Consider the following 27,768-nt stretch of genomic DNA (forward strand, 5'->3'; position numbering starts at 1 on the left):
CACAATCCAGATATTTTTTGGGGGTTAAAGTTCAATTTCTGAGCTTCTTCGGCTGGCGCTACCACTAGTTATGGGCAACTGTGGCTTTCTGAAACGTTTGAGGCTTTCATCAAAATGGTTCGGAAATCGGTTCGATTTCTTGAGGCTTTGAAACTAACTGCACAGTGATGTCATCTGTTGGTCAAGAATAATTATCCAAAGTTGAATGATCAAATAGACGTCTTTTCCACATTATCCAACATGACTTCGTAGCGCTATGGTTAGGCATGCGCTTCCGAAATGAAATTGTAATGCCTGGTTCATATCTCGTGTTCTTGCTTTTCCAGCTAGCATTTTTCAACTCTGCATCCGTTCAAATGTTTTGTATTAATAAGGTAAGAGATAAATAAGATACACAAAATAAACAGTATCGTTTGCACTCAAAAAGTTAAACGTGACATGGATTCGATCTTGCACCATAAGAAGTAAGAAATTGTTAGTCAGCAAACCTACCAACTGCGCCATAGCTGGACTTGCAAAACAAATACGTTTTTTAAATAAATTACTATATAAGGTGACCTGTAGAGGTTGCTGTTCAAAAGTCTCAGGCACCAAACCACACAGAACAACCATCTTTGGAGAACCCACGTGCAGTGTTGCCAACTAAAAGTCGCTAAATGACATCATCGCCTAATTTGCATAATTTTCCATCAGCATTATGAATGGATTTTTTTATTTTTTAACACACAAAACTCTCGTTGGGGAAAATACATGCGTATTTAAAAATGTTGTCCATGTACAAAAATTATCACCTGAGCAAAAAAACAAAGAACAAATCAAAAAAGGGGGCGCTATTTAAGTCAAAATCAAAAGGCTAGAAAAAAAATAAACATTTAGAGAGACACACAAGGGGAGATATCATCATGGTCATGGATTAATAGAACTGCACCAACTGCACGTGATGGACGCTGCCTGTAGGAGAGGAATAACGTCGTAGGAGAGACAAAAAGTGAGTAAAAACACCCTAAATATGTTTAGAACTACAAATTAACTTTCTTCTGTCTAATCTTTTTTAAATTTTTTTAAACCAACCCTCCTCCTTTATCCGGGCTTGGGACCGGCAAAAGTTACCCAAAAGAGACACATTCTCAGTCTGGACGCGGAGGAGTTAACATCTGTTGCTCTGACTGCAGCTCGAGGAACTGCTGTGCTAGGACTGGGCCGCCTGTGAGTGCTTTCATATGGGGGAGGGGCCCACGTCGGCACCCGCTACTCGTTGAGAAGAGTAAGAACAAGTCTCCAATAACACCACAAAAAGTCGCTAAATTTGTCGCTAGTCGCTTTTTTGAAAAAAAAAGTCGCTAAGGGAGTCTGAAAAGTCGCCAAGTGGGCAACACTGACTACATGATCAAACGAGGTTTCTGACGTCATCAATCACGTGGTATTACACCGACGCAAGCCTCGACCCTTTCACTTGGATTAGAATTACTTAAAAAAAATAAAAAATCTACATGCACATTTAATATTTCATGCTAGTTTTTCCAATCTGACAATATTATTGAAGTTTAATATATTATCCTTCTTTCAAGTGAACACAGCCATAAGAGATGTCTCATTGAAAAGACGCTGACACTAGTAGCCGTTCGCTAACAACTTTGTCTTCCTGATATGCGAGAAATTAAAGACCATAGAAAATAAAGTTTTTAACATTGTTAATTAGTCATTTCATTCGTTCTCCCATTAAATAATGCAATATCAAGTGCATTATAGCCTATTTGCATCCGTGTAATGCTGTGGAATGATTTAAAGGCAAAATGAATAGTGATTTGGCTATACAGCTAAGAAACTTTGTCAGTAGTTTGCAAAGTTGATAAGAAAATGTGTTTAACGATACTGTGTGATTTCTGTAATTTTATTCCTTTAAATATGGGGCACAGCCTACTCAACTTTCAATATTGTAAATTAATCACGGCTGGTTTTTGATCAATTACAACAATCCTTGTGAATTGAAGGTTAATCATACTATTTAACGCAACGCCCGCTATCTCCCCAATATTGCTTAACGCGAGGTAAATGTTTCTACCTTTTCGGGAAGCGGGTGAGTTCAGGTCCGTCCACCTACAACAACCATGCTCGCCGAAAAGGCTTGGAACACTACTAGTTGAAAAGCGCCTAGTATTTTAAAACAAGCACGTTCCGAAATCTGTGACGTCCACCATCATGTGGTATTTTTTTCTATGAAGCAAGCCTCCGCCCTTTCGCTTGGAGCAAACTGGGTTGAAATTTCGAAGCAGTCCTCAAAGCCTCGGCTTCATGCGTCCCATCACAATCTATCGCCATAATAGTGTAGTGAACGAACTCAACAAAAACGAGCTGCCAAGTCCCCCATTGATCCATAAAATAATAAACTTTCTAAAATCTGTGAGCTATGTATGCATGTCAATATCATAACATTAAGCTATTTGCTACTATATAATGTACCCACTTTCAGTGAAATGTTGTGTATCTAACAAGGCATTTATCGTGCGTATAGTTTAATGTTTAAAGGTGATTGTATTTGCCTGATCATCACTTCCATTTAGTGTGCAGGCAATTTTTGTTCGGTCCACGGATTTGCATTAATCTGGGTGGATGGAGCACAGTTAAGCATGGGATGTATTACGTGTGGTGCCATAACTCGGGCAGTGTTTGTGTGTGTATCTAAGATGTAATAAATCAGGTACAAGTGTGTTTGTGTGTATATGTGATAACTCATAAAGTAATGTTTGTTTGTAATAAATCATGTACACTAGTGTACAATGGTTAAAACCCAGTCTTTTTCCCGACACATTAAACATGCGTTATTGATCTGTGACTTTTTGTCTTGTGATATGATTAGCTACTTAATTTCTTATATTTAACCAGGTTACTCTCACTGAGACTAAACTTTTTTTTTTACCCTAAAAAGCAGCAAATAAAACATACACATACAATAACAACATAAAACACAGAGAACCAGCGAAGACAAGCTTATCTAGATGTGTCATTTTGTTATCTGATTTGGGTTGGAAAGAGCAGGTCATTGCATGTTAAAATCAAGAAGAACCAGCATTCAAACCTGCCATTATTATCAGAGTTGACACTGCCTCTTGATGGCCATTGTGTATGTAAGTACATGTACATGGATGAAATGTTACTTGACTGAATTGATATTCCTCTACCTTCCAATAAATGCTCTAAAATAAGTCTAATTTGTTTAGGGTGTAAATTCGATTTTTGGAAGGCCAATGTGGTCTTGTCTGCCTTGCAAAATGAATACTAACATACTGACCATGAACATTATCCACTAAATTGTGAATTAAAGGATTTGTTAATTGATGCTTATTTACAAATCATGTAATTGAGTAGTTAAATCAGTGGGCTCCTCTGAGGTCTCAAAACCTTGTTTTTTTATTTAAAACACTGATTCTAACATTGGTTAATTAGCTGAATTAGTTTACATAAACAGGATTGGAGTAAATAAACCTATAGGATGATAACTCTATAGGAACAGGGTGACAACTGTGAGATAAATGCATTTATACATGTTTTCATGAAAACAAGAAAAGGAATAGTAATGCTTTATTTATTTTTATTTAACCAGGTATGGCAGTTGATAACCGATTCTCATTTGCAATGGCGACCTGGCCAAGACAAAGCGCAGATGTGCTGTATTCTTTTGTATTTTTCAAATGTTTTCAATGGGAGACAGGTCTGGACTGTATGCAGGCCAGTTTAGCACCCAGACTCGTGTACTACAGAGCCATGCTGTTGTAATACGTGCAGAATGTGGTTTGGAATTGTCTTGCTGAAATAAGCAAGGCCCTTCCTGAAAACAATGTAGTCTGGATGGCAGCATATGTTGCTCTAAAACCTTTATATATTTTTCAGCATTAGTGCCTTCACAGAAGGCACCATATCTTCACCCATGTAGCCCCATACCACAACGGATGCTTGCTTTTGAACTTCACACTGATAAAAGGCTGGATAGTCCCTTCCCTGTTTTTTCTGGAGGACGCGGCATCCATGATTCCCCAAAATAATTTCAAATTTTGATTTGTCAGACCACAGGACAGTTTTCCATTGCGCCTCAGTCCATCTTGAATGAGATGGGGCCCAGAGAAGGCATCAGCGTTTCTGGATCGTGTTTACATACGGTTTCTTCTTTGCATGGTAGAGTTTTAACTTGTATTTGTTGATACAGCAACGTACTGTGTTCACAGACAGTGGTTTTCAGAAGTGTTTCTGAGCCCATGCAGTGATTTCCACTACAGAATTGTTTCTGTTTTTAATGCAGTGCCGCCTGAGGGCCCGAAGATCATGGCCATGCAATATTAGTTTTTGACCTTGTCCCTTGTCTACAGAGATTTCTCTGGATTCTCTGAATCTTTTAATGGTATTATGTACCGTAGATGATGAGATCCCCAAACTCTTCGCAATTTTACGTTGAGAAACGTTATTCTTAAATAAAGTTTTTGCCTGCGCAGTCTTTCACAGAGTGGTGAACCCCTCCCCATCTTTACTTCTGAAAGACTCATCCTCTCTTTTTATACCCAATCATGTTGCTGACCTGTTGCCAATTCATCTAATTAGTTATTAGATGTTCCACCATTTTTTTGTTGCCCCTGTCCCAGCTTTTCTTTTTAAATGTGTTGCTGCCATCAACATTTTATATGTTGTACTATTTTCTTTTATTGATTATAGGGTTTAAATGATTTGCACATCATTGCATTATGTTTTTCTTTACATTTTACACAGTGTCCCAACCTTTTTGGAAATGTTGCCCCTGTCCCAACTTATTTGAAACGTGTTGTTGGCATCAAATTCAAAGTGTGCATATTTTTCAAGAAACAACATTTCTCTGTTTCAACATTTCATAAGTTGTGGTTCTACTATTTCCTTCTGAATATAGGGTTTAAATGCACATCATTGCATCAATGTTTTTCTTTACATTTTACACAGCATCCCCATTTTATGGAAACGGGGCTGTACACTAGTGTACATGTTTATTACAAACAAATTATCTGTGTGTGTGTGTGTGTATTGTTCAATGACAAACTGACAGAGGAGAACTGCAGGTCGACTAGACAAGCCAGCAGAGTAGGACCCACATATACACACAAACAAACTTATTAATGATTTATTACATCTTAGAAACACACACAAAAAAATACTACCCGAGTTATGGCCACACACGTAATACATCCCATGCTCAACTGTGCATCAACCCGATTAATGCACATCTGTGGACACACTAAATGGAAGTGATGATCAGGCAAATACAATCACTTTTAAAAATGAAGCTATACGCACGATAACTGCCTTGTTAGACACACAACATTTCACTGAAGTTGGCTACATTATATAGTAGCAAGCCGAACAGTAACGTTATAAATACGTGATGTAAGGATAGCTTCAAACCGCACTAGTAGCCTACTGTAATAATTTACTAGCGACGTAACCTATCTGAGTAACTAGTTACAGTAGCTGTTTAGACTCACTTTAAAGTTCCTCCCAAGCAAGTCTTTCCTTTCACTGCATTAACGTTAACGCTAACTATGTTGTGGCACCTATTAAGTATTTCCACAATACTAACGTTAACGATAGCTAGCTTGTTGCCCTCAAATAAACTAAATAAATAAACGCTACCCATTCGGAAACCCCGCCTACGTTAACTGCTCTCGTTTTCCGATATCCGAATTGACCAGCGAAGAGCGAAAACGGTCGATTTCTCGAAACTCGAAAACGGATAACGAACCGTAAAATTGTTATCCATTATTCTGTTTAAGGCTCTATAACGGTTAGCCACGTGGTACAAGGACCGATGACGTTGCCGGTGGAGTGGTACAATAGAGATGGAAAGAGGGCTCCTCTTTGTATCAGTGTCATTGATGCCTCTGCTCCAGCATGGACTGATGGCATTCTAATTGGTCAGAATTCCTGGAGCATTTGAACATAAACCGAAGGGTTGCTAGATCGATTCCTTGAGCTGGCAAGAGAAAGTGATTGTCTTAATTTCAATAAAGGTTTATCCTTTGAACCCTCTTCTGGCAATGACGTAGCTAACTGTGAGGCAGTCACTTTATCGCTGCTTTGTTTCTTACTTTTAAATAAATCTTCTACAACCCATTTTAAATCAACAAATTAAACACATTTCCATTCAGGTGCAGTCTGTAAATTTTGTGAAAAATAGAGTAGAATCTTTAAGTAGAATCACTATCATGCCTCAGTCCAAAATTCCAACTTTAAAAGCTGTGGTTTTGATGACATGGGCCAGATCAGCACAATTTGTGGGGACCTGTTTTAGCTCAACAGAGACACTTCTACAACCAGTGGCCAGAAATCCCATAATGCACCTTTAAGTCCTCTGACCATTTTTATGAGTGAAACACAGGCAGGTTTGAGTGGGAGAGAGGGGCCGGTGCGAAGAGGATCGGGCGGCAGTCGAAGGCAGGGGCCTAGACAACCCGATCTCTGGACACGGAAACTGGCTCTAGGGACGTGGAATGTCACCTCGCTGGCGGGGAAGGAGCCTGAGATCGTGCGTGAGGTTGAGAGGTTCCGATTAGAGGTAGTCGGGATCACCTCTACGCATGGCTTGGGCTCTGGAACCACACTCCTTGAGAGAGGATGGACTCTTCACCACTCTGGAGTTGCCCATGGTGAGAGGCGGCGGGCTGGTGTGGGTTTGCTTATAGCTCCCCAGCTCTGCCGCCATGTGTTGGAGTTTACCCCGGTGAACGAGAGGGTTGTTTCCCTGCGCCTACGGGTCGGGATAGGTCTCTCACTGTTGTTTGTGCCTACGGGCCAAACGGCAGTGCAGAGTACCCGACCTTCTTGGAGTCTCTGGGAGGGGTGCTGGAAAGTGCTCCGACTGGGGACTCTTATCGTTCTACTGGGGGACTTCAACGGCCACGTGGGCAACGACAGTGACACCTGGAGGGGCGTGATTGGGAGGAACGGCCCCCCTGATCTTCAGTTATTGGACTTCTGTGCTAGTCATAGTTTGTCCATAACGAACACCATGTTCATGCATAAGGGTGTCCATCAGTGCACGTGGCACCAGGACACCCTAGGCCGCAGGTCGATGATCGACTTTGTTGTCGTCTCATCTGACCTGCGGCCATATGTCTTGGACACTCGGGTGAAGAGAGGGGCGAAGCTGTCAACTGATCACCATCTGGTGGTGAGTTGGATCCGATGGCGGGGGAGGAAGCTGAACAGACTCGGCAGGCCCAAGCGTACTGTAAGGGTCTGCTGGGAACGTCTGGCAGAGTCTCCTGTCAGAGAGATCTTTAACTCCCACCTCCGGCAGAGCTTCGACTGGATCCCAAAGGGAGGCTGGAGATATTGAGTCCGAGTGGACCATGTTCTCCACCGCCATTGTCAAAGCGGCCGCTCGGAGCTGTGGCCGTAAGGTCTCCGGTGCCTGTCGAGGCGGCAATCCCCGAACCCGGTGGTGGACACCGGAAGTAAGGGATGCTGTCAAGCTGAAGAAGGGAGTCCTATCAGGCCTGGTTGGCTTGTGGGACTCCTGAGGCAGCTGACAGGTACCGACAGGCCAAGCGGGCTGCAGCCCGGGTGGTTGTGGAGGCAAAAACTCGGGCCTGGGAGGAGTTCGGTGAGTCCATGGAGAAGGACTATCGGCTGGCCTCGAAGAGATTCTGGCAAACCATCCGGCGCCTCAGGAGAGGGAAACAGTGCCCTACCAATGCTGTTTACAGTAGAGATGGGCAGCTGTTGACCTCAACTGAGGATGTCGTCGGGCGGTGGAAGGAGTACTTCGAGGATCTCCTCAATCCCGCTGTCACGTCTTCCATTGAGAAAGCAGAGGATGAGGGCTCAGCGGTGGACTCGTCCATCACCCGGGCTGAAGTCACAGAGGTGGTCAAGAAACTCCTCGGTGGCAAGGCACCAGGGGTGGATGAGATTAAGTATCTAGGGGTCTTGTTCACGAGTGAGGGAAGGATGGAACGGAAGATTGACAGACGGATCGGTGCAGCTTCTGCAGTAATGCAGTCGATGTATCGGTCTGTCGTGGTGAAGAAAGAGCTGAGCCGCAAGGCGAAGCTCTCGATTTACCGGTCAATCTACGTTCCTACTCTCACCTATGGTCATGAGCTTTGGGTCATGACCGAAAGGACAAGATCCCGGATACAGGCGGCCGAAATGAGCTTTCTCCGCAGGGTGGCTGGGCGATCCCTTAGAGATAGGGTGAGAAGCTCGGTCACCCGGGAGGAGCTCAGAGTAGAGCCGCTGCACATCGAGAGGGGTCAGCTGAGGTGGCTTGGGCATCTGTTTCGGATGCCTCAGGAACGCCTTCCTGGGAAGGTGTTCCGGTCCCGTCCCACCGGGAGGAGACCCTTGGGGAAGACCTAGGACACGCTGGAGGGACTGTCTCCCGGCTGGCCTGGGAACGCCTCGGTGTCCCCCCGGAAGAGCTGGAGGAAGTGTCTGGGGAGAGGGAAGTCTGGGCATCCCTGCTTAGACTGCTGCCACCGCGACCCGGCCCCGGGTAAGCGGAAGATGATGATGATGATGATGAGAGGTACTTGGGATGTAAAAGTGTTAGTGGTAGACAGGAAGAAATACATTTTCTTCCTAGGTTATTGCCTTCCTGGGAATAGTTCATTGTGCTTAAAAACTTCTCCTTTGGGTTTTAGGCTGGGGATCTGCAAGTGCTTTGTGACATCTGCTGATGTAAAAAGAGCGTTATGTTATAAATTTGAAGGAATGTTAGAATGATAGTGGAGGTGAAATACATTAGCTGTTCCTGTTCTGAATTCCCTTCTCCATTCAATTGAATATATATGTATGACACATTGTGTCCTGTGATTATTTTACATTCTCTACCACAAAAAGGCATTACTGATGAATCTGCAGACAGGCAGGAGGTATCAAATGTTGTGGTGACTAGCAGAAATTGAAGGCTAAGACTATTTTGAGCAGCAGTGTCCATTTGCCATTTAACCCTTTAGCAGGTACCTCACTGCAAAATATAATAACTGGTTAAAAGACTGGTACAGTCAAACAGCTGAAGAAACCAACACTTTGAAAGTCTGAGAAGTTGATCAGTTATTTCCTGACACTTGCTGGTTTTTACTAGAGCCATCAATTTGTCTGCATTTTGGAATGGCTATTGTTGCATATAGTAGATGTCCATAATGTTTAGATTTTTTTTTGATGCTCAATATTGAAAGCAGTGCTATTTTTCATAGACATGGCAATTATGATGAGGATCCATTGCTAAACTGTGTTTTATATCTATAATATAAAGATAGGCCTAATCGGTTCTTGTCAGACCAAACCAGGGAATTTGAAACCAGTGTATTCTTGTCACTAATCTGTATAATGTATCACAGTTTGTATGCTAATGCTCATGACTGGTGAAGATGGATGACATTTTGGTTAGGAACAAAATTATCATAACCCCTGATTTTGAGAAATGCTAGCATAGAGACATTGTAATAGATCTGCAGCCTACAACAAGAACCATTAGAATGTCAAATACTTGACAATATCCACCAAGAGCCTTACAAACTATAATCAAACTGATGTTCCTACTCACTCCACTAGGGCTGTGGGGGCATTTTGGTCACTGTTGTGAAGGTTGACTTTGATATATGCAATAATATTACAATTCATATTTTCTGTAATAATACTTTATGTAGTGCTTTTCAAGGACATGCCACATAATAGGGGCAGTTATGCAAAACAAACACAGGAGTCAAAACTAAATCAGCACAACTCCCTGTTAAGCAAAATGAGTTGGTGCTCAGGATAGACTTGGTTAAGGAAATGGGGCTTATGATGTCCCTGAAAGATATTGATTGACTGAGTGTCACGGATGGTTGGAGTTGGGGATTTCGAGAGCCTATATCTGCTGCAGCACGTTTTGTAACATTATATTGCTTCTTTCTTGCTGCTCAGCCTAGATCTTTGTGTGCGGTTGGGTGGGTTAGGAGAGGAGAGAATGAGTAGGTAACCTGCTTTCCCAAGATCAATGCTTGTCTGTGGAGAAGACAGTTTTCCTTGGGTACCATGGGCTGTCTTGTTAAATGTTTTCTGCATGACGGGCTTGTGGGGTGATTTTCATATGCCCTCAATTTGTCATAACAAAATGATTGAATGAAAATAACTTAGCATTTTTAGGGACATTTTCAATGGGAGGTTAAGCCTGGGAATTTTGCTTAAAATCATCAAAATAGTGTAACTTTTTTTTGCCCGCATGCTGGCAAGAGCATCCTGTCTGGTGCAGAGATCAACCAAGCCTATGGTGTCATCACTATTGTGTCCTATGGTGTCATCACTACCAATAAATCTAAATAGCATTCAAATCGCAATATTAACATGAAATATCAGTATTGCAAAATGTTAATAACTGTTTTATAGTTTACATCAGGTTTATTTATTTTTTCTGCTGCCACTGCGTCCCCTACACACCAAGCCCTGACCCCTGTTAGTTAATTGAGCAGCACACGTCCTGCAGTTTATATGCTATTAGTTTGTGTGCTGTTCCAGTAGGTCAAATACAGTCAACTAACTGTTCCAAACAAGAAAAATATTGATGTTGCTCGCCACTTTTCAGTAAGTCATTTTATTTTTATGAATCCAACCGTACACCCAATTATTTTGATCTACTGTCTCTCACACGATACACTGAATTGTGTGTGTATGTATAATTTCTGACATTTTCCAGCTGCTGGCCAACATCGTGATCTATGTGTGTGCCATCACTGTGGGGGTCATGTCCTACTACATGGCTGACCGGAAACACCGTAAGGCCTTCCTGGAAGCGCGGCAGTCCCTGGAGGTCAAACTGAATCTGGAGGAACAGAGCCAGCAACAGGTGGGACCGTCACACTCTGAGGAGAATATATTTGATAGACAACATTGTTCCAGATTGAATGGCCCTGGTAGTGCCCTGGTTTGAATGTGTGATTCCAACCTTTTAGGTTAATTTTCAAGCAATATTTTGTTCCAAATGCAGGGACCCATGCTAACTTTTTTTCTCACTTGGTCTGAAATCTACTGGTCTGGACTGTAATTTTACTAGCCTGAACTGAATAAAAAAACAAACATAATATAATGCAACACACATCATTACTTTTTAATAAATGGTTATCAAAATATTAGCTACTATAAATATTATTATCATATTTTCATGAAAATGCTTGCTTATTTGATGTGACATAAAAACATGAATATAAAATAATGGAGTTAATATATTTATGGTAGCATTGTGACGGTGAGGTGAGGGACAGCTCTGTCATCTCCCGGTTTCCTTTCATCCTCGAACATATTCCGGACTTGTTTTCTGTCTTGTCTCCAATCATCACTCACACCAGATCCCAATTCAGTCATTAGTATGTGTTTATATGTTTCTGCTCTGCTCCCCTCACTTGTCGGTCATTGTTCCCTGTTCAGTATTTGAAAGTCAGTGGTGAGTGTTTTCGGTTTGTTAGAGCTTTTGCTTTTCATTTAGTTTGGTTTACATGCTCGTGTTTATTTATATTAAAATATCACATTGACTGCCACTCTGCCTGCGCCTGGTTCCTCCACTCCACCGCTACACAACCCTGACATGTCCAACCCAAAAAGTAAAGGAAACAGCAGGAGGAAGCTTGGCATCTCAGCGCATATTTCAGCTACTCCCCTCCAATGTCACAGACGAGAGGGGAGTATAACTGGAAGGGAGAATGGGGATGGGACTCCCTCTTGTCAGATGACTCAGAAGCAGAGTATACCGAGTTTGACAAGGATGAGACAGAGGGGGTTCTGGCGTGGGACCTAGTTCAGTGCCAGCTGGTTCCAGCCTTTCCGGAGGCTGGCGGGGGCAGCAAGAAGCCAGCACGATCCTCGAAGGAGCTTGCTGAGCCCGGACAATGGAAAGAGCGAGGACTGGCCTGGTTTTCACGACCTTGGGGAATACCATCTATCCAGGTTCCTGAGGCATCAGCGTTAGTTACCGGGAATGTAACTCCAGTTATATGAGTGGAGCAGAGCCCCCTAGAGGGCTTAGCTCCTTGTTGTTTACCCCGCTGCGTCATCGGCCATTACTGAAAATTAATTATGCACATAGCTCAGCCAATCGGGACACGCCCCTATAAGTACCTGAGCATGCCCTTACACATCCTCCCGATAATTTCTTCAGGCAGGGTATCAGGTCTAGGGGACTCCGCTCTGCTCATGTAACTGGACTTACGTTCCCTGTAACTAACATTATATGTCAGCAAGTGAGCCAAGATGTACTCGCTGCAAGACCCAAAAAGGAATCTAGCATGACCCGCGGGGTCCAGTCTAACAAGACTATCCCCCAGCCCTAAAAACACAACGCTCACTTCCTGCCAATAGCAGGAAGGAGCAAAGTGCAAAATGGAATGCGTAAAGAATACAACAGGCAATCCCCATCTCACAGGCAATGCAAATTTGCATGAGACTGCAAAGGAAAGGCCTAAAACAATAATCCCCAATAGAGAATCTAACCCAGGTCACAAAATTAAGAGAATCTACCCCAGGTCACAGAATTAAGAGACACTGCACAATTCCACTAGACCACAGAGCTGTAGGGAGTCAGCACGCCAAAAGGCTGTAACAAAAAAAACTGTAACAAAAACTCAACAAAAATTTAGCCTGGGTCATAAAAAGGGACTGGAACGATCCCGCCAGACCACTGGACTTAAAAGGGAAAGAGAATACACAGCAAAAGAGGCATATGCGGAATAATACATGTAAAGTGAATCCCAAGCCGGACTCAAACCTTAGTCGTGGAATTGAGAGACACTGCTGCTGGATCACCTGAGCCACAGAAAAACATGCTCCCCCAGCCTGTAACTCAATCACCCTTGATCGATAAGAGTTTGTAATAACCTTGGGCATGAACGACAGATTTGCGTAGCACTGCTAAGATCTCCCTTAATAGACAGGCAGCCAGGGCGCACAGACAGCACACGTAGATCACTCACCCGTTTAGCAGAACACAAAACGAGGTGTAGGGCCTTCTTCATAGAGAGAATCTTCAACAGGCTTTGATCCAAGGGTTCGAAGAGAGACTCGCTGAGCACTCTGGGTAGATCCCTTTGGGGAGCATCTAGTCTAAAAACAGGGCCCAACCAGTACGTACCCAAAAGGAAACAACAAATCAAAGGATGGCTGAAAACAGTGTTTCCTTCAAATCCCCTATGACAGGCAGAAATTGTGGAGGCGTAGCCCCTAATAGTAGAAGTCTCTGTCGAACAGATATCGAACAGATACTGCTGAAAAGACAGAATCTCCTAAACAGGGCAGCACAGAGATGCCCAATCACACCAAGTCACAAACATGTCTCAACGAATGGAGTACAGTTTGGAGGTAGACGCAGCCCTAGCACCCTGTATAGTACATTACACCACAGTAGACAGTCCCCGTCTGGTCAGCCTGGGTAGGCAGCTCGCTATCAACACTGCTGCCCCCCCCAGAACAGACGCTGGCCAGCATCGGTTGGCATGGGAAGAAACCTGCTCTCCCCTCGCTTAAGGACAAGCTGCTGGTGCAACTGCTGAATAAGACCCACATGTTCGGAGCACAGGCCTTGGTGGCTTCTAACAACGTTTGCATTTTGGCCTCCACGGCTGCGGAGATCATCAACGGCGCTTCAACCCTTTCCTTATGTGAGACTGGGGAGATTGCCAGTTACCTGAAGGCCATCCGGCACCTTAACCAGGCCCAGACCGTCTGTGTGGGATGCACCATGGCTAGCTCTGTGTTGGGGCAAAGACATCTTTGGTTGTCTCTCTCATCGCAGAAGGAGGTTGACTGGTTGGACTGATCAACGCTCCTCTCTCCCAGACCGGCCTCTTCGGTGACGCTCTGAACGTGTGACCAAACGTCTGTTTCGTATGCTCACCATAACTCGCCTGTTAGAAATTAGGTGTTCATCAGATGTTTTGGTTAGGTTATGGACTATTCAGTATTGTAGTACCTCCTACAAGCTTTCCTATTGGTTTTCCGCTGTGTTCTGATTGGGTTTCTGCGGCGGAGAAGGAAATAGTCAGCTCTGCGGTCCCGCTTGAAGGAGCGGACTCCGGAGAGGGAAGTCGTTAGTTACCGGGAATGTAACTCCGGAACTAACGTTATATGTTGTGGAGCTCCTCCCCCTAGAGGGGCTTTAGCTCCTAGTGGTTCATGGCGGAGCGAGCAAGCCAAGGATTTACTCCCTGCCAGACCGACCAGCAAGGTTTGCAGGGTCCAGTAGAACCCGTCCCCTAAAACCCCAAGACAAAACATCCCCGATAGCTGACAAGGTCAAACGTATCCGTTCCACATAAGCACAACAAAAACACTAATGCGCCACACATCACGAGATGAGGGGCATGGGGATACAAAAACTTGTATATAAGGAAAGCCCCAAGGAGGAGGCAAACCCGCACCAAGAGTATTGACAGGCAATGACAATACCCCTGAACCAAGCAGGCTTCTGGATTCTGTACTGTTAGGGAAAGATAGAATCAAGGCAAAGCACAAAATTCCCTAGCTAAATTCTGAGATCTCGGGCAGCAGCACTGAGAACTGAATGAACGAGGGATGACGGAGGCTCATCTAGTAAATAGAAACGCATGAACGCCGAAGGCGACAACCAAGACGCCGCAGCGCAAATGTCATCCACCCTGACCCCGTGGAAAAGGGCAGAGGAGGTTGCAACACCTCGCTTGGAGTGTGCACGGAGACCCTCCGGAACGACAGAACCAGACGCCCCGTATGCCAAAGTGATGCAGTCGCAAAGCCAGTGGGAGAGACGCTGCTTAGAAAGTGGACGACCCAACCGGGAATCCGAATAGCAAATATACAGCTGGGGAGACTTGGTGCACTCTACGTAAGGGGCGAGAGCGTGTACCGGACACAGACAGTGGAGCCTCTGTCTGATAGCCTCTGTCTGATAGCCAGGCAGCCCGGGTGCAACAAGAGCGCACGGAGATCACTCACTCGCTTAGCAGAGCACAAAGCGATGAGCAAGGCAGTCTTAAGGGAGAGCAACTTAAGAGAACACTGCTGTAATGGGGGTTCACAGAGAGCGCCCAGCACCTTAGCAAGGTACCATTGCGGAGCGCCCAGCCTGGCCATCGGGCGCAGACAGCGCATACCCAAAAGGAAACTGCGGAGGAGAGGGTGGCTGAAAACTGTGTTTCCAGCAAAGCCCTCATGACACGCAGAGATGGCCGATGCGTATCCACGGATGGTCGAAGGAGACCTATCCATATCAAAGAGATACTGCAGAAATTACAGAATCTCCTCCACAGGATAACACGAAGGGTCCGCGGACCTCTGCGTGCACCACGACGCAAACATATTCCAGCGAGTGGAATACAATTTTGACATAGACGCTGCCCTAGCACCCTGGATGGTGCGGACAACGACAGCGGACACACCCCTATTCAAAAGCCTGTCCCGCTCAGGAGCCAGACCCTGAGAGTTCCTGACAACGATGGAGGTTGTAGAATCAAGTTCTCCACTTGGGACAGTGCATCCTGTCTGAGTGGAACCGACCACAGGCGGTCCGCCAACAACTGCATCTTCTCTGGATACCAGATAGCCGCAGGGCAAGAGAGGGAGAAGTGCAAGACCCGCCACCACAATTCATGTTCGGGTCCTGCTTATGAGCTTCCTCCTCAGACATCTTGTCGTTGTCTCTGCTAGAATCCAACATGGCGGAGACGTCCACTGCCTGTTCGTAAAAGTTTGCCCTCTCTAACACGTGTAGAGAGGGACAAAGCAGCGCAGGAGGAGCAAGCCAGGGGGTTGGTGAGACCCTCGCCAGCGTGAGCCAGTCCCAGGCAGGAAACACATGAACGGTGAGGGTCCTGATCCAGTGACAGGTCTGCACAACAGCAAGCAGCTGCTAAAAATGTCTTCATAGTGAGACGTCCCACTAAAGAATGCAGACGACAAAAATTCTCAGGCTGAAGCCAAATAAATTCGTAATCAGTAGACACTCAGCAAATTTAAGCTGAATAGAAATGGAGGGCATTCTCTGGGCTCACGGGTCCTATATAAGGGTAGGCGTGCCCTGATTGGCTGTCGCATCTTGCATAATGAGTATTCAGTACGGCTGCGGACCCGGCCAGAGTAAACCACTAGGAGCTAAAGCCCCTCTAGGGGGCGGAGCTCCAGATTTTTTTTTTGAATGGCTAGCAATGGAGCGCTTCCGCTATCAACAATGGCATGCCGCTTATGTGTGAATGAGGGGTAACCGTTATATAGATGACAAGCAAATGTTTTAATACGATACTATGAATTTAATTTGGGAAATTGAGCACAGCCCCTCCCGGGCCAGTGACTGTCTTTGTCTGCTGGCCCGACATCAGGTCTTACTGGCACCAGGCCAATAGGCCATCGTTAATGTTGAACCCTGCCATACCCAACACTTACAACAAGATGGTTCAAACACCTCTGTGTTTGTGTCATGCACGTGTGAGCTATGGCAGTTGACACGTGTGTGTGTGTGTGTGTGTGTGTGTACACGAGCTTGTGCAAATTTGGTCTTTGTCTGGTGTATGACTGTTGGAGTTAGCTCTGTCAGCAGTCATTTCCCCATTCCTCCCCCGTCTCACAGCTGTAGCCATTGGGCATTCTTGATTGCTACTATTTATGGGAGAGGGAGTGAGGGAGATTGGGAGACAGGGTGGGGGAGAGAGAAGGAGGGGAAGAGAGAGGGGGAGACGGGTGGTGGGAGAGAGAGGGGGAGGGGGAGGTGGGTTTGAAGAAAGGCATGATTATAGTGGAAGGGAAGTAGGGTGCAAAGGTGTGTGTGTGTGTGTGTATGGGAGAGAAAGAGGGAGACACAGGAAGAGCGAGAGAGAGGTTGATGAGACCATGAGAGGAGAAACTCCTAGAATACTAATAGAGAAGCACTGGCTGCTGAGAGACAAGGGCCGCCAGCCAATCAAGGAGCATCCGGTTGCAGCAGGTTACCATGACGACCAGCCTCCTGAGACGATGTCAGCTGTAATCACACTGCTGACTTGCTTTCCCGTTTCTGTCTCTCTCCATCTGGGTTTTGATAAGAGCATGGCTAAACCCTGAGACATTATTTGTTTTTCTTTCCTTCAGAAGTGTGTGGATCTGTACTCAAAGCTTTTGTTTTCCTGACTAATTGGTGTTTTCCCATGTTTATGGTCTTTGGGGGGTACGGGGAATGGTTCAGATGTGTGATTGCTTATGTAGTGATGAGTGAGTGACGTAGTTTAAGGCCAATCAGACTTGTGAAAAGGGCCTTCTTTTTTTTTACAGAGTGAACGTATGATATGCCTGTATAATATAGTGATGGGTATATATTTCGGCTAAACCTGTCTAACATCTGTACTGAGATGTTTTTAAATAACCATGTATACCATTTGATTGTAATCCTAGCAAATGTCCCAAGAACATCCCAAATTTCATGACCCACTGTCTTGTTCTGGGGAAAGTCTTTACAACACATTTCTATTTGTAAGGATCAATTTATACCATGTCTCTGTTCTGTAAGGGATTCTGGCCTCTATGTGTTGTTTGAGCACATGGCAGTCTGTTTTACATGTTGACGGTAATTATGGTATTGATTTTTGGTTTTCTTACTCAGACCAGTTCGAGTTCGTAAAAGGTCATAGAAGTAGGTATGTTTCAGAAGTAGATGCTTAATTATGGAAAGTGTTTTGATCAAGTCATTGAATCTTCAATTATTCTGTTGTCAATGAAGCACAATGACATCCCTTTCCATTGTCAGTTATGTGTGCAATTATGTATACAGTGCCTTGCAAAAAAAATTCAGACCCCTGACCAGTTATTTCATATTACAGAATTACATTCCATTCTGTTTGATATTTCCTTTTTAAACACTTAAACCCACAACAATATTGTAATGGAATGCAGCTCCGGAAAAAATGAAGAGACCCCTGTACCTTTTTCTTTCCTTTCCAAAAAAGTTGAAAAGGAACGTTTTGAGTGAGGTACACAGCTTTACGTTTTTTGGGAATGCTATTTACAGCTATGTACCAACTTTGCACACAGTGTCAGAGTGATTTTAATGCATTTTTCTGGGCAAAATTGCTCCAGGTTGTTTAGGTTGGTTGAAGGATGCTTATGCACTGCAAATAGTTCTACATCTTGTTAATGGTACTGAGATCAGAACTTTGGGCTACTGGAGGACATTAACCATTTTTGTTCAGACATTTGCATGTGCCTTTGGCCTTGTGCTTGGTTTCATTCTCCTGTTACAACTTGAAAATTCTCCCAAACTACTTTTTAAATAGACTTGTTTGCAGTATTTTGCTCCATTTATTATTAATTTCATGTTAACAAGTTGCTCAGTCCCTGTTGATGTGAATCCCCATAGCATGATGCTGCCACCACCATTCTTCACTGTAAGGATGGTGTGTGTTGTGGAATGGTTTACACTATGGCTGACATCAAACATATTGAAAGTAGCGTGAAATGTGTAATATTTATTTTCCTCTCCCCTTTCATGATCAACAAGCGAATCCATGAATCTGTTGGCCTGATGGAATTGTGGGAAGGATTTTTCTGCTAAGTTTAGTAATGAGACAATTGCAAAACAATTGCATGACCTGATTGCTGCTTAGGACGGTTTAACTGTTGTCAGAAATAGGATTTGCTGATTTTATTTACAATTTGATGTTTTTTAATACATTGCATTATTCCTGATAATATACCCCGTCGTGCACACTGTGAATATGCCCCTTCCTTGGAAAAAAATCACTGTTGATTTATCCTTAAAGCGCTTTGAGATTTGGCCAAAAAGCTCTTCCTTAGTCTCATTTAACCCCAAACCCTTTTCCTATGTTGCAGTTGGGTCACTTTCATGCTTTGAGAAGTTTTTGAGTAATGACTTTTTTTCTTGGAACCCTCCAAAACAGGCCAATTTTATGCTGAGCTCTTGATATTGGTGACCGGTACACTATTACTTTAATGCCAGCTACTGAACTCTGCAGTTCATTCAAGGTGATCTCTCAAGTCTAGTTGTTTGAGCATTGAGTTTTGAGTGACTTTTTTTGGCAGTGCCTAGAAGGCCAGCATCCTGTAGTGAACCTCTTCACTGTTGATATTGAGACTGGTGTTTTGCAAGGACTATTTAATGAAGCTGCAAATTGAGGAGCTGTGAATCATCTGTTTCTCAAACTGGACACTAATGTATTTGTCTTGCTCAGTTGTACAGTGGGGCCTCCCATCTTTCTATTCTGGTTAGAGCCTGTTTGCGCTGTTCTGTGAAGGGAGTACTACACAAGTTGTATAAGATCTTCAGTTTCTTGGCAGTTTCATGCATGTAATAGCCTTCATTTCTCAGAACAAGAATAGACTGATGAGTTTAAAAAGAAAAATATGTTTATGGTCATTATGAGACTTGAGATTTATTTGTACCCTTTTCCTAAAATAGGGATTTTTTTCTTTAACCTCTAATTTGCTTTTTCAGATACACAATGGTCTTTTAAACAGTATATTTTTTTAAATCCAGAAAATATTTGAGCAACTTTATTTGGCTCACAGGTTGAGGCCAAGGGGTAAGGAATTTATGTCCTAATTAGGGCAGGTTCTTTAATCATTATATACTGGGAGTCTCCACAGCACAGGGGTTGAGTATGCAAGAAACATTTATATTTAAAATGTTCTCATAAATATTTCCAAACATAAAACCAATGTCCCTTCATTGTCATTGCTTCTGAATTTAAGTGATCTAAAACAAAATGTCAAACAGACCAACATTTCAAAGTACTATTTGTAATTAAGTAATATGAGAGAATATTGGTAAGGGGTCTCAGTAAATTTGCAATGCTCTGTATATTGTTAGTTTTGAATCTAGAATGTCTCCCCGTAAGGTATTCAAACCCCACAATTTCCCCATAGGAGCGCCTATTGCTGTCTATCCTTCCCAAGCACATAGCAGATGAGATGTTGCAGGACATGAAGAAAAAAGAAGCAAGTCAGACTGGACAGAAGGAGATGCAGCAGTTTAACACCATGTATATGTACCGTCACGAAAACGTCAGGTAAGACACTAAACACCCGATTAGTCCGTAGCTACCGTGTGGCTTTGCTGGTAGGAGAATGGATATAGTTAATGATAAGTCACTTATAACTCTTGCATAGAGGAATTTTGTCCCACTCCTCCATACAGAACAGCTTTAACTCTGTGACATTTGTATGTGTTTAGAACTGCTCATTTCAGGTCCTGCCACAAGATCTCAATGGGGTTTAGGTGTGCACCGTGACTAGGCCATTCCAAATAACTTTTACTTTCTTGTTCTTCAAGACTGTGTTTTGGACTATTTTCGCATCAGCTAAAGCTTACTAATGGATGGACTGACATTCTCGTGTGGATTTCTCTGACACTAGGAATGCACCAAAATCACTTTTTCCTTGCTGATTCACATTGACTTGACTTAAAAGCTGGCTAGTGTTAGTAACTGGGGTTAGCTAGCTTAAGCTTCTCTACTGTCATTCCTTGAAACAATTGCTTTGAAAAGTTAGCAACTTTCAGTTTTACCAGGGGTTGTTTCAACTTCAAAGTAATTCCAGATAGCAGACGTTATTATGATGTTGAGTTTACTAAGTATTGCCTGCATGTTTCTGGTCTGCTCGTCATCAACAAGTTGTGTTTGTGGCACATTATATAGACTTGCTGTTGACTGATCCCATATTTCTTTACCAGTATCGTGTGCATTTCCGATGCCAGTATTTAATCAGTGCGTACCTCTCTGATGTGCAGAATTGACTGTTCCTTCAATGATCACAAGCTATCCAGGTTCTGATGCAGCAAAGCATTCCCAAACCATGAGACTGCCACCACCATTTTTGACCGTTGGTATAAGATTTTCAAATTCCATGTCCAAATTCATTCAAATACAGTGTTTAGGGCCAACATGCCCCAAAAGGTTCCGCTTTTTATTCATCTGTCCATAGACCATTATTCCAGAACTCTTGCTGTGTTTTTTTGTATTTTTTATGTAGTTTTTTTGCCAAACTCTAAATAAGGATTCTATGAATTTTATTATTGTCCATCTTCTTTCTGATGGTCATATCACTGATGTTAACTTAGACATGAGAGGATATATGTTATGCATCAACAACTATTTTTATAGAGGTGTTCAGTAACTTAATAACGATAATATATTTTGTATTTATTTACTTTTTGTACAGGGAAATCAAATATTTAAATATTTTATAAAATGTTTTCAATTTGTAATAGACATTCCTAATGAAGGATGCACACAGATAAATAGGTGATACGTGGTTTATTTAACAGAAGTGGTTAATTTATCAGAAATCTTTTATGTGTGCAAAAATGTGAGCACCTTCATGCAAGGTGCTTGTGGCACTGTCATTAGCAATGTTGAATTAGAGTGGCCAGTTCAGCCATGAAACCTGAGTGGTAGTGGGTCTATATAAATGTCAGGTTACAGTCTGATATGCTGATGGTCATCCTAGCCTGCAGGTTCAAATTCACCCACAACCCCTGGCTCCACCTGTTTGGTTCTGTGTTTCCTTTGTGGTTAGGGATCGGTACTGCGTACCTTACTCATTACCTATGCACGTGAAATTATCAGGCTAAATGTTTTTCGCACAGTATAAAGTATGTTCATATATTCGACATACGCTTTTAAAAATAAATTATTGTTTTAGGCATTTTGTGCTTTATTGGACAGGCAAGTGGTGAAATGTAGAAGAGAGTTTTTGCTGAAAGAGCAGCAGGTTTGTCTAATCCATGGGAACCGAAGGTGTAGCACGGGGGATAAAGGTTAACCCCTTCGAATGCTACTGAGTAGACAGGTAGGAAAATGAGTGCAGAGAGAATCTATGACCTACGTGATAATTTAATATCTAATAATCTGACTCCATATTATTTGTAAACATAGGCAATCATAAATGACCATGATATGCTGGAATTTCTTAAAAAAGGTAGCACATTTTTCATCACAAGCCAAACATTTAAAAGATCACTTTGGTTTACGTATGTGTATGTGCCTATATCAGTTATCATAAGTGCCCATAAGGTGTAGGTCATTTAACATAAACCATACAGTAAAATGGCATGTATTCCTGGGGCTAACAGAAGGTTAATATGCCCACGACTCAGGGATCGGTACTGCGTACCTTACTCATTACCTATGGGGATTGCTATTTATAATATTACGATGATATTGTTGGTAATATCGTATACACGATCATGTGTTGGCAATGAGTTACACCAGAGGAGAATTGTTTGCAGTACAGTGGACTGATGAGGCTTGGCATGGTTTTTTGCATTCACGTGGATGGAAACACCAAACTGACCAGGTTTCTTGTCTCTATCAGAGTCCCATCGGTTTCCTAAAAATCCCTCCTTTGATTGATTAATTTGGGACCCATTTATTTACTCGCCAGATTCTACTTAATTTAAAAAATGCATCTTGGGGTTCACTTATTGTTGTGCACTAATTCTTAGAAAAATACAAAAATAGACTTCATGTATGATTTCCAACATATGGAATTGATAACTATATAACTGTAATGTCAGATAAATATTGGTTCTGATTAAATAAAGATTTCATGGTCGCCACAAAAAATTACTATAATTGCCCAAAGAGTTTCACATACTACATTCAAACAGCACATTATGTAATTGCATCATTGTATATGTTATTTCGGAACTTGTGTTCTGGCATTTTCTATGTGATGGCAAGTGCCAAAGTAAGTCAGGTTTATATTTACGTAGTGTTTGTACAAATCAGGCCTGATGGTTAACCTGACCCTAACAATCAATTTAATTTGAGGTTTATACATTTTTATTCCTGAATATTGCATATTTGATTACCTAGCACACAAAACAATTAAAACACTGATTAATTGTATTATAGAATGATAAGGAAGATATCTAATAGTAAAGATAACTGAAATTACACATGGAATCATTTAGTAACCAAAAAAGGTAAACAAATCAAAATACATTTATACATTTCACAAAGTAGCCAGCCAACTTCATGATGTAGTGTTATTTCATAGTTTTGATGTTTTCTGTTATTTTACAGTATGGAGAATAGTAAAACAAATGAAATACCCATGAATGAGTATCCCTTCTCTCCTGCAGTATTTTGTTTGCAGACATTGTGGGATTCACCCAGCTGTCATCTTCATGCAGTGCCCATGAGCTGGTCAAGCTCCTCAATGAACTGTTTGCCCGTTTTGACAAGCTGGCTGCTGTGAGTCACTCTCAAACATGTATTACTTACTGACTATAATGAACTGACTGCTTGCATGTATTCAGAATAGTCTTTTAGTTATCTCTTACACACTTATATTCACAGATTCAAGTTATTTTGCAGAAATATTCTCATCATAACTTACAACTAATTACTTCTTTAATTGTTCTAATCTCGTTACCACCTAACTATACAGCATGTGTATTTCTTTGTGTGTGTGTGTGTGTGTGTGTGTGTGTGTGTGTGTGTGTGTAGAAATACCACCAGCTGAGAATAAAGATCTTGGGGGACTGCTACTATTGCATCTGTGGCCTGCCAGAATACAGGGAGGACCATGCTGCCTGCTCCATCATGATGGGCCTGGCCATGGTGGAGGCCATCTCGTGAGTAGCAGCCAATGGAAATGGGGACTGGATGCAGTGTGCTTTGTCTTGGGCCACATCTCAGTGGACATGCTGCTGTAGATCCAGTTACTGTTAATGTCTGACTCATTTTCAGCATGTGAAATTATCAGGCTAAATGTTTTTCGCACAGTATAAAGTATGTTCATATATTCAACATACGCTTTTAAAAATAAATTATTGTTTTAGGCACTTTGTGCTTTATTGGACAGGCAAGTGGTGAAATGTAGAAGAGAGTTTTTGCTGAAAGAGCAGCAGGTTTGTGTAATCCATGGGAACCGAAGGTGTAGCACGGGGGATAAAGGTTAACCCCTTCGAATGCTACTGAGTAGACAGGTAGGAAAATGAGTGCAGAGAGAATCTATGACCTACGTGATAATTTAATATCTAATAATCTGACTCCATATTATTTGTAAACATAGGCAATCATAAATGACCATGATATGCTGGAATTTCTTAAAAAAGGTAGCACATTTTTCGTCACAAGCCAAACATTTAAAAGATCACTTTGGTTTACGTATGTGAATGTGCCTATATCAGTTATCATAAGTGCCCATAAGGTGTAGGTCATTTAACATAAACCATACAGTAAAATGGCATGTATTCCTGGGGCTAACAGAAGGTTAATATGCCCACGACTCAGGGATGACTAGACTATGTCATGTGTTCCTGGCCTAACCAGACTGCTTCGAAAATCCAGGCCTCAGGGACACCAAGTCTGGTTGCTTAGACTTATGTGTGTTTAATTACCAGTAGCCCTACAAGCTTGTGTATGGAGATGAACGAGGAATGCCATAGTATGCCATCTATATTCCAAAGTAATACATTTGATTCCATTCAAGTAATAAAGTTACAATACAAAACATAGTTACACACCAACACGATTCAACGTCCTCTCAACAGTCTACTAAATACACTGATCAGCTATAACATTACGACCACTGACAGGAGAAGTGAATAACACTGTTAATCTCATTGTCATGGCACCTGTCAGTGGGTGGGATATATTAGGGAGCAAGAGAACATTCTGTCCTCAAAGTTGATGTGTTAGAAGCAGGACAAATGGGCAAGTGTAAGGATCAAATTGTGATGGCTAGACGACTGGGTTAGAGCATCTCCAGAACTGTAGCCCTTGTGTGGTGTTCCCGGTCTGCAGTGGTCAGTACCTATCGAAAGTGGACCGGTGACAGGGTAATGGGTGGCTAAGTCTCCTTGATGCACATGAGGAGAGAAGGCTAGCCTGTGTGGTCCAATCTAACAGACGAGCTACTGGAGCTGAAATTGCTGAAATAGTTAATGTTGGTACTGATAGAAAGGTGTCAGAACACACAGTGCACGGCAGTTTGTTATGTATGGGGCTGTGTAGCTGCAGACCAGTCAGCGTGCCCATGCTGACCCCTGTCTACTGCCGAAAGCGCTTACAGTGGGAACTGGACCATAGAACAATGGAAGAAGGTGGTCTGGTCTGATGAATCATGTTTTGTTTACATCAGGTGGATGGCCGGGTGCGTGTGCGTCACTTACCTGGAGAGCACAAGGCACTAGGGAAGAAGGCAAGCCGGTGGAGGCAGTGTGATGCTTTGTGCAATGTTCTGCTGGGAAACCTTGGGTCCTGCTATTCATGTGGATGTAACTTTGACACATACCACCGACCTAAGCATTGTTGCAGACCATGTGCTCCCTTTCATGACAATGGTATTCCCTGATGGCATTGGCCTCTTTCACCAAGATTATGCACCCTGCCACAAAAATGTTTCAGGAATAGTTTGAGGAACACAACAACAAGTTCAAAGTGTTAGCTTGGCCTCCAAATTCCCATTCGAGCATCTGTGGGATGTGCTGGACGAACAGGTCCGATCCGTAGAGGCCCCACTTTGCAACTTACAATATTTAAAGGATCTGCTGCTATTGTTTTGATGCCAGATACCACAACACACCTTCAGAGGTCTAGTGGAGTCCATGCCTGGACGAATCAGGGATGTTTAGGCAGAAAAAGGGGGACCTATACAATATTTGGCAGGTGGTCATTTAGTAAGCATTTAAGACACTATAGCACAAAAGTGTACTAGGATTTTCTGTTAAAGATTTCCTATTTATCCCACCCAGACAGACCGATTCCAAGCTCCCTCATTGCATTTATAACAGGACCACCTCACATTGGCTAAAACAATGAAAACAAAGAAACCGGCATTTACATATTGTCACACCCTGATTGGTTTCACCTGACTCACTATCCCCCCCCCCCCCCCCCCCCCCACCAGGTGTCTCTATGTTCCCGTTACCTCTTGTCTATTTATGCCTGTTTTCTGTTCACCCACTGCCAGATCATATTGTCTTTTCATGTGTTTCCAGTGTTTACTCCTGAGTTACCTGTTTCCCGTTACCCATTCTCTGCTCAGCCTTCCCAGTTACCGAACCCCATCTGTTCTTGACCCCGAGCCTGCCTGCCCCCTGTGCTTCTGCCTTGTGGACCACCTCGTTACGACCTTTGCCTGCCCCCGACCTCCAACCAGCCAATTCCTCTGTACCTCTAGATTTATTTTCTGACCCCTGCCTGCCTGGCAACTACAAGACTGCCTATTTCTACTCTAAACATCTGTGCACGACATCTCCTCTCTGCCTCTCTGTCCATGCTTGGTTCCACGCCCTGTCACATATATTCAATTAGCACTATCCAAAGCTAGACTTGCACCATCCAAAGCTAGTCTTGCAGGATTCTTCATCCAGTAAACATTTACCTGTAACAAACGATACATAACATGTGCGCCATTGAAACATATTGGAGAGTTCATCCCTTTATGGGTCACACATTAAAAGACCAAACATCAGTGCAGTTAATCCAACGAAAGTCATACTTCTACTCTGTTGAATTGTCCATCCTCACACCTGGTTCGACTGAGATGGGGCTACCTTGACCCCCACCGTGCATGTCCATTCCTTTCATGATGCAAATGGGTCCATTGGTGTGAGATTAGGATGTCCCACTGAGTTAAGATGCCAGACAACACGACAGCTTCACAAAGCTTCCAAAATCTTTCATTACACTACAAAGGCAACGGTTTAGACCACTGGAGCACCCTATGCCACTAACATATTTTGACACTAACAAAGTACTTTGTATTTTTACTTTGGCACTGACTTGCACTTGTAAGAGCAGACCTAATGAGGTGTATTGGAAGCTCTTCAGAGATCCATGTCTGTCTTGCAGGTATGTGCGGGAGAAAACCGGGACCGATGTGGACATGCGGGTTGGGGTACACACCGGCACCGTTCTGGGTGGGGTGCTCGGGCAGAAGCGTTGGCAGTATGATGTTTGGTCAACCGACGTCACAGTCGCCAACAAGATGGAGGCTGGAGGGATACCTGGGTAAGAATTAACTGGTTTCGACCCATGCCCCCCCTTGCCCTTCCCGATGAGCTGTCCCAAGAAAGTTATCATTCTTACATTATTACAGTCCAATATATTATTACAGTACTATGTTTTGGCATTAGTCCAGTAAGTTATTACTCTTATGCAATGACCCCTAGCCCCCCATACAAACTGTGTACTGAAAGGGCATTATTTTGGAACCACTTATGTTGTACTTCAGCATACAAAATAGTATTAAAATACTATTTAAATACTATTTAAATAGTAACATGTGTATCTGATTTTGTTAAAATAGACCGAAATATTTCCTACTTACATGATTGTAAATAGCATTTTAGTACCCTGAAAATATAATTATATTAAACATATTTGAAAAACGTTTATAATGTTTCATAATTGACTTTTATTGTTCTATGTGTTCTGTTCAATTTGTTTGTTATAACAGGGCACAGTGTTAAGAGACCTAGGTTTCAGGCTGACTTTGTTACAAAAAAGGTAAAATTTAAATATTTACTTGACCCCTGACTTAACCCCTGACCTTTTGTGGCAGGCGTGTACACATCTCACAGGCCACCATGGAGTGTCTGCATGGGGAGTTTGACATGGAGCCTGGGAACGGGGGCGACCGCTGTGAGTACCTCAAGGAGAGGGGCATCGACTCTTACCTGGTGGTAGTGCCGAAAGGTCCCCTGGCAAAGAGTGGCATCAACGGGGTGGTGAGTGTTGCCTTCTATGTGGTGTTACATAGCCTATATACATTTAAGTTTCTTTGAGGTGACGTAACTTACATCACCTC

The 27,768-nt window shown here is 42.9% G+C and overlaps 1 protein-coding gene across 3 annotated transcripts in view; it reads left to right on the forward strand.

The window, feature by feature from the left end:
- The window catches only part of adcy3a (adenylate cyclase 3a), a 51,062-nt gene that overhangs the window by 2,867 nt on the left and 20,427 nt on the right, over window positions 1–27,768 (forward strand). For all 3 annotated transcript variants that reach the window (XM_034288790.1, XM_010864246.4, XM_010864245.4), the window contains 6 exons: window positions 10,697–10,846; window positions 19,870–20,012; window positions 23,090–23,201; window positions 23,457–23,584; window positions 26,811–26,969; window positions 27,523–27,688. In XM_034288790.1, the coding sequence (XP_034144681.1) occupies window positions 10,697–10,846; window positions 19,870–20,012; window positions 23,090–23,201; window positions 23,457–23,584; window positions 26,811–26,969; window positions 27,523–27,688 (858 nt within the window). The remainder of the gene's footprint in view (window positions 1–10,696; window positions 10,847–19,869; window positions 20,013–23,089; window positions 23,202–23,456; window positions 23,585–26,810; window positions 26,970–27,522; window positions 27,689–27,768) is intronic.

The sequence above is a fragment of the Esox lucius genome, chromosome 20, assembly GCF_011004845.1.
Source record: "Esox lucius isolate fEsoLuc1 chromosome 20, fEsoLuc1.pri, whole genome shotgun sequence".
NCBI lineage: Eukaryota > Metazoa > Chordata > Actinopteri > Esociformes > Esocidae > Esox > Esox lucius.